The 14968-nt window shown below is 34.2% G+C and overlaps 1 protein-coding gene across 1 annotated transcript; it reads right to left on the bottom strand.

Annotated features, from left to right (window-relative positions):
• Positions 1–644: 644 nt before the first annotated feature.
• Khc (kinesin heavy chain) lies at positions 645–14877 on the bottom strand. The gene is made up of 19 exons (XM_089699170.1): positions 14554–14877; positions 13220–13391; positions 12986–13129; positions 12750–12893; positions 12479–12603; positions 12140–12393; positions 11941–12049; positions 11682–11816; positions 10324–10496; positions 8417–8606; positions 7995–8285; positions 7187–7348; positions 6504–6670; positions 5843–5944; positions 3571–3688; positions 2998–3225; positions 2551–2665; positions 2082–2189; positions 645–1683 (listed from the first exon to the last, which is right to left on the bottom strand). Exons 1-19 carry the CDS (start codon positions 14698–14700, stop codon positions 1673–1675), a joined length of 2895 nt encoding a protein of 964 aa, XP_089555296.1. The 5' UTR covers positions 14701–14877; the 3' UTR covers positions 645–1672.
• Between the last annotated feature and the right edge of the window lie 91 nt (positions 14878–14968).

Below are 14968 nucleotides of genomic sequence, written 5' to 3'. Positions count from 1 at the left end.
GCAAAGACTCATTCATCAACTTTAACTATTAAGCTTGTATTATGTAGGAATGTAAACAAAGGATAAGAATCTTTTGTTTACATTCGCAGATGGTCAAGTGATTTGTTTCTGTGTAGGATTACTTAGCACGTGCATGAAGTTAAAATTATGAATCAGTTACGTATCAATTTCCAGTGAGTAGTAGGATTAGGAAACGTATGTGAATATTGATGATCAAGTTATCACTACTGATAACTTGACGGATAATGAAATTATTGAGTCTGTACTTCAAACTCAAGAACAGGAGCATGAAGAAGAGGAGCATGAAGAAGAGGATTGCAATGTAAACGAGATTCCAATAATTAGAGATGCATTATGTGCTATTACAACGCTCAAAAAGTACTGTTTATTTGGAGAAGCCAGTAATAATTTAGATGTAGAGGGAATTATGAAAATGGAATATACCTTACTGCGTGCACAAAAGTCTAAACTTAAGCAGTGCACTATAACTCGTTTTTTAATAAAAGCCTTGTATAATATAAATAAGTGATAAATAAATAACTACGTATGTATAGGTATATACATAATGTACGTGATTTTTTATTATTTCGGATATAGAGACCTCCGGATATAGCGACAACATTAAAGTGGTCCCTCCGCCGTCGTTATAACCGAAATCCACTGTAATTGTATCCGTTCCCATTCTTTATTTGTGCGCGTCATACGTGTACGTGTTTGTTGAATAGTCGCGGTCGATACGTTATCACCCATTTCACCGGTTCTATACTTCGTTTCGTTAACTTATTAAATGCTCACATGTCGGCATAACAACGCTTATCACAATATATAAAAATATATATTAAAGAAGCTTACACTAGAACTACACATTGAATATGCACTCTGGGTTATGCATTTGCCACCACACTTGCCGCAACAGACATGACTTTAACGAAAATCCTTTTTTATTTCATTTTTTAATTTTTTTTTTTCTTTGTGCGGTAGCACATGCGAGTCTCTGAAACAACTTATAGCAGTTCATCTCAGATACTGGTATATAGATCAAATATATCTTCAGGGAAGAAATGAAATACACATTTGATGTTCTCCAATGATTGGTAACTGGCTCGGTATCTTTGTACTGACGTTATTATGAAACCTTTATATCATTCCTTCCCAGAAGATATGCCTTAATTTAAGAATATTTCATTTAGCACAGAGGCAATTAATTGGAACTAAATATAATACTTGTCATTTCATAAAATTTTCAATAGAATCCTTTTTCTAAAATCTTTAAGTTGACGCAAGTCAGAAGAAAAGTAATACTTTAAACAAAGTTGAGTTCTCTGGAATTACTTACTGATGCAAAGTTTCTGCACAACATAGTCTATTCGTCATAATATATCTTTTGTATTTGTCGACATGAGTATGGGATTATGGAAAACTTGCAAGAAGCTTATAACCATTTCTAAACATGTGCACTTATTAACATTAAGATTAAATAGCTCGAAATGTTAAGCCTTATGAGTACTACTATATTTTTGTTATTTTTTTGCTGTGTAGCTTACTTATTAGGCTTTTGATAAATACGTAAGTAGAATAATTTTATTTTTTTCAAGAATGATTTTGCCGCCTTATTTAAAAATACATCTATGAATTTTCACTTTAGATTCTTTATGAAGCAACGGCTATCTCTTCAACTCTCATCTGAAAAATTGTAAAATTAATTTTTATTTTTGTAAATATTTAAACACTTAAATCAGTTAAAATACTTTAAAAAAATGTAACAAACAAAGTGAAGTACATAATTGAATTAGTAATAAGTAGTGTTATTCTAAATGAACATAAAACAACTGAGCTCAAATTAGATTGTATACTTTAAAATGTTCATAACAAATTGGCAATACATTAATAAACTAGTGGTCCGCCCCGGCTTCGCCCGTGGTACATGTTTAAACTATCCTATCTCTCAAGTTGGATCGAACTGCACATGGTGTGCGAATTTTATTATAATCGGCTAAGTGGTTTAGGAGTCCATTGAGGACAAACATTGTGACATGAAATTTATATATATTGAGATAATAGCTAATAGAAGCGTGTCTCACCCCTGGCGCCTACAATGATGCTCTTCCTCTTCATGTCCTGTGCGGGCGCGGGTCGCACCACGCCGCCGCCGCCCACCAAGTGTCCGCCGCCAGCGCGGATCGGTTTCGCTGGAACACGAAGAAGTAATTAGTATACATGTTTATACAACACTTATTTCATGAATCGGTAAAATAGTTAACAGTATTACAGCGCATAATATATATATGAAGTCGGTTAAAAATTGATTGAAAACATAATCAAAATTGCTATATATTTTAATGATTTTGTGTAAATTGATCAGTTCCATATTCCATAGGAAATTAGTTGTTGCCATAATAATATTATGTTGGCAAATAAATTTGTATGGGGCTTTACATAATATAAATGTAACTACGATAACCGATATTTTCTAAAAGTGAGAGTGACAATCCTTATAAAATATCAATTTCGAATGACATTAACGATAAGATAGAAATTAGAAAGGCTCACCAATTTGTGCTTGCACGCCCCGTCTGGCGAGGTTCTTGGCGCGCACGGCCTCCTTGATCCTGTCCACCTCGAACTGATACCGCTTGCGGTCGCGCATCGCGCCTTCCTTCGCCTCCTGTTATTTTTCATGAGGTTAGTATATTAAAAGAAACTTAATTTACTAACTAATTCTAAAGATACAAACATATTTAACCATTAAATAAGGTAAATATTTTTTGCATATAGTTCTGCCATCTTAAATAAAGAATACAAAATTTTCCATGTACTAATGCGGATATTTTGTATTACCAAAACCTACACACCCAGCTCAGATTGAACAGTAAGATTTACTAGATAACAAGACCAATAAGCTGAAATATTCCACATCGCCTGAAAAAATAATTTAGTTCCCAAATATATTCACATCTCCTAGCATACACAAACAGAACATAATACAAAAACGCGTACCTTGAGAGCAGTCTCCAACGCCTTGACCCTTTCCATAGTGGCTCTCAACCGCTTCTCGAGCTTGGGCAGCTCGCAGCGCAGGTCCGCGTTGTCGCGCACCAGCTGCTTGTGCACCTTCGTCAGCTGCTCCAGGTTGTTCTCCAGGAACGAGATCTTCTGCTTCTGCGCTAGCGAGCCGCCCTCCTCCTCGGCGCCTTCTTCCGAGTTGGTCGATTTCTTTATTCTTGCCTGTGTTTTGTAATACAGATATTAGAAAGGTATAAATTCAAATTTTATGTTCAAAAGAAATGTATATAATAAAGCTGAAGAGTTGTTTGTTTGAACGCTCTAATCTCAAGAACTACTAGCCCAATTTGAAAAATTCTTTCGGTGTTAGATAGCCCATTTCTCGAGGATGGCTATAGGCTACATCATTACGATAAGGAAGATACAACAGGAGCGGAGCCACGCGGGTGAAACAGCGAAGCGAAGCTAGTTAATTATAACTGTATATTCATATCATCGCGCTCTCTCATGTGGATATCTAAGATTAAACAAAAAATATGTTTAAAATGAAACATGACAATATCTTACCTGCAAGTCTTGTACAAATAGTTTTCTTAGGTTGTGCAATGTCTGCAATTCCTTAGCCACAGTGTCTTCCAGTCCTTTGAGATCGGCGCGAGCTTGTTCGCGTCGCTCCACGCTTTGACTGTGTGATAATGTTTCGATTTAATATTACAAAAGGTAAACTATTTTAAATAATAAAATGATTTGTTAATGAAATAATGCTACTGGTATTAAATTTCCTACATTATAGAATTTTGGTTAAAAATGATAAAATTTACCTGCAAAGTGAGATATCTTCCTGCACGCACCCATCCATATTATGTCACGTATCGCTCTTAGGCCATTTTCTCAGAAAATGCCAACCCCCGGCAGTATGAATATGAATGGGATACGTGCGGAATAAAATGATAACTTAAAAAATATAAAAAAGCGAGGCGTTACAAGACCTTGCACTACATGTAACTTTTACTTACACCAACTAAGATTATTGTTTGTATAAATATTTGTATCACAAGTCAGTTTATTATATTGATTAATCATGACGTGAACAATCCAATCTAGAAATACTTGTACTAGGGTTTTGGTGTTTCATATTTTTCTAGATTAAATTGTCATTTAACTACATCGTTAAAAAGTCGTAACTTTGTGCAAACTTGTAATAGTAATGCCAATCATAATTTTTTTTTCACCATTTGCACAAATTCGCAACTTGTAAATATTGAGGCAACAATCACTCTTCGGCATTTGAGTGCAGACTAAGGAAGTGATATGGATTCTAGGAACAACATAAATGCAATTTTTATACAAAATCGTGGAAAAATCATTGGAATGGATGAAGTGATCATGCACTATGAAAAAAAATTAAAGTTTGTAAATGCCAATACGTAAATGCAATACTTGGAATGAACTATTACGATTTGAAATGCTTATAAATGCACTCTTCATTTCATTATCTCTAGGATTTCTTATTCTATTCATCTAGGAGGGTTAAGTATTCTTGTCCTCGTTTTATTAATATTTAAAAAAATATGATAGTTACTATAATATAATCCTAACTACAAAACTATATTTTAATCTTTGGTTTGATAAAAAATAATGGCTAAGTTTATCTAAGTGAAGTGTTAAAACTGATGGTCGCCACATGTGGTAGAAAAATATTTTATTAAAAATATTCTAATTTGAAATCTCTTTATTACATTATGTTTGATATTATTTACATATGTATTATTTACAAGTACCCAAGAAATATAACTCAATAATAGTTTTAAATTCCGTACACCGCTGTTTTGTGCATTTTGAGTTTTCTCAAAAAAATTCCTAATAATTTATTCATGTAAATAATATTTATTCGAATTTCCTTTAAAACTTAAAGCGTTTAAAATGACTAATAGTAATTACAACAAGAAATATTTCGTTAAAAGACGAATGTTTCTTTAAAAGACAACCACGGATTGGAAAACACTTAAATAACGACAACAACGAGCCTACTTTCAAACATTTACGTCTAATGAACCAATATTTAGATCTACTTATTATTATCATTATATACTTTCTCCATGCTTAAGTCACAATAACAAACAACAAAAAATCAAACATGCTAATTATTAATAACTACGTTAAGCATTTTAGTTGATAAATAACTTTCCTAATTTATTTGTTCGACTAGACTTATGGCTCACGACGAACTTCAAAGCGAAGCGATTAAAATGCGTAAAAAAATATAAATTAGTATTCTTAAAATAATTTCGTTACACCCGTTCGCAACTGTCTCACATGCATTTTCTATTAATCTAATTTGTGTTATTGCCGATTCAATATAAGACAGTCGCGACGAGAGAGAAGCGTTAATGAGTTAAACATGGTGGTCATGGATCTCTTTTAAATGAATTAAGGTTGCAGTAGTGTCAATAAACAATGTAAATGTTAAATAAATGCAACGTGAAATGTTAAGAGACCCATGATATTATCACAGAAAACAAGCCATCGAGCTTAAACCAAAACAACAATTTGTGGGTATCGGTGGGTAAGGAGTATCATGGTGACGGATATAAGTAAATGTAACTGGAGGGGATGGATGTTGCAGGTATGGCGGGGGACTTTAGAGATTGCCGAGAGCGACTTTTCCTCCCTGGCCGAAGCCTTTTCGATATCTAGGCCCATGTCGTAATGGAAACCCATCTTGTCCCTCTTGGGTGACATGATAAAGTCCCGAAAGTCGTCCTTGAGCAGCATTTGCTGGTTGGCGACCTCCTTTTCGGCCTTGTCTAGATTACGGCGCGGTGAACGTGACACTAACATGAGTTCCTTGAGCTTGGCGGACTTGTCGGCCTCCTCGCGTTTCAACTTCTCGTAGTCGTCCTGCAGTTGCTGTCTGGCCAGCGTCAACTCCTGGTAGGTACTGTTGACAATTGAATTACGATCATTAAATATGTCTTCAAGTAGGTACTAAATAATAAAAAAAACATGTTCCAATTAGATGACCTCATGTGAAAAGTTTTTTCTAATAATTTTTATATGGCTTAAAGATACAATTATATGTATAATCAAACAAAAATAAGTTAATTTATGTCACAAGTCACAACACAGTATTTATATCAATTCTCCCAACCTAAAATAAAACCAGATTCATATACAATCTTTGAAATTTGAAACTACTAATAGAGTAGTTTTAGCACACTATATCCACAACACAAGTGTATCTAGCACACAAACTAGTATCTATAGTGTATGTGCGGGACGCGGGTACTTCTGCGGACGCGGTTCTTCTGCGGACGCGGTTCTACCGAATACGCGCGGCCCCGTCAATAAAGTGGCACGGCGGAACACAGTGGAGTTTAGTCGGTAGGACCCTGCACTCAGCAGGGTGAGTCTGACATAACCCAGGGCTCTTCCCCCGAGTGCCCTGGGTATGCCTAAATGCATTCTCCACTATAAAAAAAAAATGTGCGGGTACTAACTCCTTGAGCTCCTGGTGGTGTCGCTGCAGCGCGGCGAGCTCGTCGCGCAGCGCGGCCAGCTGCGTGGCGTGCGAGGCGCGCAGCTGCTCGAGCTGCGCCTCCAGCGCCGCGCGCACCTGCGAGTCCGCGCGCTGCTCCGCCGCCGCCAGCTGCACGCGCTCCGCCGCCTGCACGCATGCAAATATTTCTTATATTACGGGAATAACATTTATGGCAAATAAAATCAGCACTGTTTTTGTGCAGCATTTTGCTGAGGCTGCATCCGTTTGCTAATCTTAAGATAAATTTTGTAATGTTGTTGGCTGTGTTTTTTGCAATAAATTTATTTATTTTCTTTCTTTCAAATACATGTAAGAAGAATTTGCAATAAATTTATATTAGCAGATATCTTTATAACTATTTAAAGCATTGCAATACAAAACTTTTCGGTGTCAAATATAAATTATTATGAAGTCTTTCAAATGTTGTTTTACATAGATTGTTCAATATGACTCAAATACCACAATGATATTTTTTTTAAATATATCAAAAAAATTACATGAATATTATCAGGATTGGAAAATTAACCCACAAAAATAAATCTTTATTCAAAAATCTTAGAAAATAAACTGAAGAAAAAGAAATCTTATTTAATTTAATCAATTTCATAAAAAATATGCAATGATTGATTGCAAAGAAATTACCTGCAAACGAGCACACTCCTCCCGCAAAGCGTCCGCGGCCTCTTCGAGCTGTCGTTTCTTATTTTCAGCCTCACGCATCGACTCGGCGAGCGAGGCACAACGCGCTTCGTGCTGCGAGATAAGGAGACGACATTCGCCCAACGAGCGCTCGTACTCTTCGATCTACATAAAAAAAATTGGTTGTTTGTAAATTAGGTTTACGATCGAGATGTTTACGTGATAACATAATGCAATGGCAGCGCTCGAGATGAGACGGGAGATCGGTCCGTCTCTCTCTCGTTATACCTGCGATCGCGCTCGTGAGGTTTTGGTGTGACACAAGTTTCTGAACATGTCACCCGGCTAAAACGATTTTAAAAACGTTATCACGTTAAAATTTTTAAACATTATTAAACTGAACATGTCATAGTTAACATAACCACTATCTTTAATTTTGAAGATGTTAAGCCAAAAATATACAATATCGATTAAGGCGTCGCGTGCCTTTATGTCGTCGAAGAAGCATGTCGAATTCTATTATCAAACAATGTTATGCTTGGAATTTACATTTGATTGCATATTATAATTTCCTCTATTTCTATCCTATTATTTTGCCCTCTCAACTAACAAATATACAAGATTTGTTTCTGTTATTAAAGGCATTCGTAAGAAAATCAAAATGATAACTAATTAGGAATGTAGCTCAAATTATAAATACTCATGATATAAGACACAATTCAAAACAATTAGAAAGAAAGGTGAGACAAACAATTCAATCATAATAATTACTATTGCATGTTGAAGTGGTAATTAACGACTATGCACTGACCTTCTGGTTAGCGTCGATATTAGCGGTTTCGAGCGAGTGGCAGCGTTGCACAATGTTTTTAACCTCACTCTTCATTTTGCTAATGTGCAGTCTGGCCACAGTGAATTCCTCTTCTAGTTTTCCAACAGTGTCCACGTTGAGTTTGAAGTCAAGTTCTGATCCTCCCACGGCCGCTCCGATTTCGGACAGATCCCGTAATAGGTTGGTAAGAAGTTCTGCAATGCGTTTACGTTGATGGGCAGAGAGATCGCGTAGCTGCTGGAGTTCGGCTGTTGCTGTTGTCAAGGCGCTCTGTTACGAAGAAAAACAATAGTTTATTTAAAAAAATCATTATTACTACTATTTTTATAAAAACTGTTGGTCAACCCAATCAGTTGTACATTTGCGAGTATAAAGCGCATAAAGTGCATCATAACACGCACCTGTTTGGACTGCAAGTCCTCCGAGAGCTGGTCGCACTCGCGGCTCTTGCTGTCAACCTCCTGCGACTTCTGGTCGTAGTTGACGGCGAGCTCCTCGAGCGCCTGCAGCACTTCCTTCACCTCCTCCTTGGCCGCCTCGTTCTCTTGCTGGATGCGGTTCATGTCGCCTTGCAACGCTTCGAAGTCGCGTCTGTATCGGAAATTTGTTTGGATAAGTGCTGATATTTCAATTATGGCAGAGCAAGGGAGCAGTTTGGCCAGTTATTTTTAAGTGACCACCACCACTTACTGAAGTAAACACTAGTAATGGTGCTTGTAACTTTGAAAAGCTTAACCCAGGTAGAATACTAAATATAGCATCCTTTCTTCATCCTAGTTAGATTAGTTGTTGTTTACAGACATTCCAAATTACCAAAACATGGCAAGTGACCCACATATTATCATCAAACATAAGAAGACATGAAGGAATTATAAGCCACATAATATATTTATCAACATTTGAGTTCATAAACATAAATACTACAGATATGAATGAAGCAATCCACTGGAGTAAATAGTGCATGATATAATATATTATATAATGAATAATGAGCATACAGCATACTATTAATATTACTATGAACTTTATTTTTTTGACAAAACTAATTAATTAGTAATTTAATCAATTATGCATTATCATCATAATATAACTATGCACTATCACCTTTTCCTTAAAATTCTCTGAATGAAATTTATAAACATTTTCGTTGTTGATAATGCAGATTATCATCATGACATGTTATCAATAAATGGTGCAATTTGCTTTTTTTGCTACGAAATTTATTGCTACAATACGCATTAGCGTTGATGTGCATTCACGTGAAAAATTTTAATGAAACATTATGTCTTATTTATTACCTAGCCTTGTTAAAATTAAATAAAAATGATGTTATTAGCGTTGTTTTACAGAAATTGAAATTAATTATTACTGGAGACTTGTATGATGATTAACCCCTTAGTTTTTTAGGTAAATAACAATGTATGCTACATATAAACCAAATAGTTACAGTGGTATTAATTACGTGTATTAAAGCCATTATTTACACTGCATGTTCTATTTTTTTTAAGTTATAGTCAGTCATTCATAATCATGTCACAGACAAAGTCCATAATTAATAAGCTATCATACATTAATAAGTCAATAATGTTGGTATGTGCAATAGAGAGCAACATTATGAGTTGTTTATATTCATATTACATAATTAACGAGATCTGTATCTGTGTTGAGGTATCTATGAAGTGAAATTCTTCTAGTTTTTTTTTTCAATAAAATGTGCTACATATTTTTAATTTATTACATTTTGCATGACTCACATTTTTTTTTTATATTTATGTTTAACTACAACATAGAAGCTGCAACATTCTCTTAAAAATAAGCCACACCTTTGAATACGCGTCCAAGTACCTTAATGTTTATTACATAACTTTTCAGGACTATATTATACAATAGCAACTACTGCGACTCATATCATGTACTAAATAGGCCCTATACTTTGTAGTTAGACCTTTAGCAATAAATAAGTTTATTAGTGATAATTGTAAACCGCATGATGATTGCTTTCAATGTTTACAAACTTTTGACATATACAAAATTAAAATAAAAAAAAAAATGTTGTGTGGTTTTATGAAACCACGGTAAAAGTGAAACTTAGGCACAAAATTATCGTATTTGTACGATAATTATCGTACGGTTCCGAACACTGCTTTATACCTACTCGGCAGCCGACCGTCACGCGACATGCGCTACACAGACCAAAAGTTTGAGACGATGTAATAAAAGTTTCACTTTAAAACATTTCTCCAACATCAGAAGACCTTATAAATTAAAAGTACAACCATGTACAAACTACAAGTTCTAAATCACATACCTTGTGCAAGCAATGAGTTCCTCCTGCTCCATCATTTGCTCCTTCAACTTCTCGACCAGCTGCGAGTGTTGGTTGATCTCCTCGTCCTTGTCGTCCAACTGCTGGTACAGCGCTTCGAGCTTGCCCTGCATCGCCGCGTCTTCCACTGCGCTCGACACCGCCACGGGGACAGGCTACACAATTGTACAAAAATATATTTTTTCGCGCTTAGTATACCAATAGTGGGACACCCTGTATATTACTAGAGGTCCGCCCCGGCTTCGCCCGTGGTACATATTTTGCAATAAATGGTAGCCTATGTCCTTTCTTGGGTATCAAAATATCTCCATACCAAAATTCATGCAAATTGGTTCAGTAGTTTAGGCGTGATTGAGTAACAGACAGACAAGAAAATTTAGTTTACTATAGTAAACTAATTTTTCTTATAATATTTAAAAATAGTATATTGTAATTAGGATTAGATTATTTTTATTTGTTTGGGGATTGCAGACTGCATATTATGATGATCAGGCATGATCTAGTTTAATTTTTAATATCATTAACTAGGTATATTTCAATATCTACATGTGAGATATGATAAGTAAAGAATCTCCATGTGGGTTAAAGATATAAAAACAGTATGATGAGCTTTATTTATATTACCTAAAATGCTATCATGGAATTTATTTATTTAAAAGAAATGGAAAGTACTATCTACAACCATCTTCAGACCTAGCTACACCCCAATGTGAATGTAAATAAAAGATGACATATTACATTACATATTAGAATAAAAATGATAGCCTTTTATATAAATATATAAGATGCATTTTAAAGAATTTTGTCAACCTACACATAATTATTGAATTATACACAGCAAAGTACCGCAGAAATGAACTGAGTAATCCACTTGGTCAAATGGAATGATTAGAATATTACGTCTGGTTTTAACAACTACATACTGACTCATCATTAAAAGCTGGCAAAGTGTTTTTGATCTATTTTTTCCATCTTTCAGTTGAGGATATTTATTTTCTTCTTCTATTTTGATAAATTTATTCAATCAGTTTTACACTTTTACTATAATATAGTAATGGATGATATTATCATCCATACATTTAAATTGATTTATAAGAACATTTTCTCTTGCTTCCTATTTTTAACATTATTATTATGGAGATAGCTGATTTTTACTCTCAGAACTAAACAAACCCACATAGTGGATCATTATCTATAATTAAGATGCAGATTTATAAAACACTTCAGTCAATAAATGAACAATTACATATAGAATACAACATCAATGAGTAACAGATTGAGTGGGAGTGCATTCATAAAATAACTGTATATATTAAGTCATAGTGTTTGAATAGACTTACCGCAACTGGGGGTTTCTCTTCAATGAATGATGTAACCGGAGTGGCAGCATCAATCTCAACCAGATTGACTTGTTCTTCAGGCCGTACAGTTTCTCCAGACCTCCAGCGGTTAACTTCGGCCTCCAATTTCTCAACCTATTTAAAGAACATGAATTAGTAGAAAAATATTACGAAAAAATAAATAAATTTTGTATTAGTATAATGTAAAAAAATGTAATAAAAATAAATACAGAGATAAAATGCTGCAAGGTAACCTGACCTTTCCTTTGAGTCTTGCAACCTTCTCCTTCTCCCTTTCATAGCGACGTTTCCATTCCTCAGCTGTGAGTTCCTCATTGACACACACAACATTCTTGACTGTTTTCGCTCTGTTAAACAATTAGTGATTTAATTATTGTGATCAAATTCATAAGGTAAGTATTACAATTAATATTATCCCATATATTCTTTTTGCTTACCTCTTACCAAAGTCCAATGTACTCTTAGTTTCACTCTCGTTGAAGGATGCTGGGGAACAGCAAATGACAATAGTGGTTCTAGCGTTACCACCAAGTGACTCTTGTAGAATACGAGTCAGTTTGGAATCTCTGTAGGGAATGTGGGATTTGTTGCCATCAGCAAGTGCAGATATAACATTACCCAATGCTGATAGTGATTTGTTAATATTTTTGGCTTCATCGAGCACAGTACCTTCAGCACCAGTTTTAGACACCTATAAAGTAAATATTTATTAGTTATATCAAGCAATCATCAATCACAAGTTATACAAATTAATGGCATTAAATTTAATGGCTTACCTTTTCTGAACCAGCCAAGTCCACAAGATATAGTTTTCCTGATAATTTCTTTTGATTTTCTAAGTTTTCTTGTTTAACATTAATCAGGAAGACTGAATGAGATCTAGATGAGTGTTCGTTCATGTCTGTAAATATAAAAAAAAAATTGTATTACTTTTCAATTCTACAAAACAAATATTATGATATACCAGTTGTTTAATATTATATTGTTTACACAGAAAGCTAACAATAACAATGTAATAAACAAAGTTGTTTTCTAAACATAACTTACTTGTAACTGCAATGTGTCTATTTGATTTTCCTTCTTCTATAACTTCAAATACTTCTTCTGGACTTGACACAAATCTCTCTGTAGCACCTTTTACAAATGGGACTCTGTTTTTATCTTCATGTACACTGAGGTTCACCTTTGAAACTGCAAAAGAAAATAAATATTAGAATTAATTAATAGAATTAAAACAGTTATTTTTAAACAGTTATTTTATTATTCAGAAAGTTATACATTACCATCTAATAAATCTCTGATTTTGTCCATATAAATTTCAAAATATGAAACTTTTATGTGAAACTCAAGATTTTCTTCCATTGCATAGATGTGATTGAATATATCGTTGACTATCCGTGGTATTATACCCTGTTTTCCTGGATCCCCTGCGAAATAAATATATTTTGTTAGCGTTTTATAAAGATTGATTAACTTTTAAATTATTTCCATGTTTAATAATTTATAATCAGACATACCTATGACACCTTCCATTGTGTGAGTTTTTCCGGAACTTGTCTGTCCATAGGCGAATATAGTACCATTATATCCAGCCAGCACATCTGATACAATGCTTTTTGCAGCCTCATTGTACACTTTCTCTTGTGTTGCATTAGGCTTAAATACTTTGTCAAACAAATATACTTTACCCTAAAACAATAAATTTTAAAACAAATGATAAATAAATAGCATATCATAGTCATAAATTAAATGATATTTAGAGCTAGCGCGCACGAGCAACTTTGTCTCCGCAACTATTTTGTCTCTCCCATCAATTTGTATGGGGAGTTGCGTCGCTACGTGCGCGCACTTTCATACTAGCCCATAGGTGGGAGAGACAAAATAGTTGCGGAGACAAAATAGTTGCGGAGACAAAATAGTTGCGGAGACAAAATAGTTGCGGAGACAAAGTTGCTTGTGCGCGCACTGTCTTATAATGATTATTTTTCAGCAATTTGTTACATATTGAACACCATTTGTACTTATCATATTATAATCTACACAAATTTAATGAATCTCAAAAAGTTAATTGAGAAAACCGTATTGAATAAAGTATAGTTCCAAAATCAAAATAACATGGATATTTTAAATGTACTGCAAGGCTAGATGAATTCTTATTGGAAAGTAAAAATAATATAGTAAATGAAAAGTAAATTCAGTAAGAGTATACCTATTGATTATGTAAAATAGGAAATATTGTATTGTATAATATAATTTCCTATACACAAGGTAATTACTAATGTATATTATATTAATTCATTTAAATTTAAAGGACATCTTAATTTTAATTCAAGTAATTGTTTTATATGCGTTCAGTTTTAGCGAAACTATGGAACATGAGGAGCTTCGTTCCAATAATAAATAAATAATTCTAAAATAATTGTATATCACTTCAAACTCATTTTACTTGCTGTGAAAATAAATATAAAAAGAACATAATATTTTCTACCATTTAACACCTACTGTTTTCGAAATATGTAATCTATTTAAGATTATTGTTTGTTTTTAAAATATAAAGTAAACAATGGACAAATTATTTAAGGCTTACAATCCTAAGAATTCTCAGGTCAAGGTCGGAAAACTATTTGTATTGATTTTCGACAGAAAAGGATTCTCACTCCAATATTGCGTCAAATACATCGGGAATCTTCAAATTTTCACTATTGCGATCATAATCAACCAAGCGGAATAAAAAAGAAAGGCCATTTCGTAGCAGGTGAACACCAGCCGTAATGTATTAGTCATCATGGTCTAAATTAGGGCGATGATAGAGGAAGTCAATATTGATACACGCATTAAATGTTTTACTTACCCCTATAGAAATGCAGTTGTCATCGGGTCCTGAAGGAAATTTCACAATAAATTTTGAACCAGCTTTTTCTTCAGAGTCATTGAGTGGCCGAAATCGGCATACGACTCTAATGCTGTCTTCAGCAGCTATTTCGCGATCAGCCGCCATATTTTACAACAATTAAGTTTACACTAAATACGGTCTACGGAATTACAAAAAATAAAACGTTAATGGAACATAAAACCGTGCATGAAGAACTACAAAGTTAAAATTTGTCACTGGGAAATCTTCATGACAGCAGTACCTAAATGTCGGCCATGTTCTCTGAAGAAGAAAGGCCTGAAATTGTTATTCTATTGGCTGGTCATTAAGAGCTGCCAACATAAAAGAAGAAATCGATTCGTCGCCAACTACCCACAAACATAATATGTAAAAG

The sequence above is a fragment of the Colias philodice genome, chromosome 9, assembly GCF_061535455.1.
Source record: "Colias philodice isolate Cphi_HAF_F1 chromosome 9, ilColPhil1 Martin Lab GWU primary, whole genome shotgun sequence".
NCBI lineage: Eukaryota > Metazoa > Arthropoda > Insecta > Lepidoptera > Pieridae > Colias > Colias philodice.
This window is presented reverse-complemented; position numbering and strand designations above follow the sequence as displayed.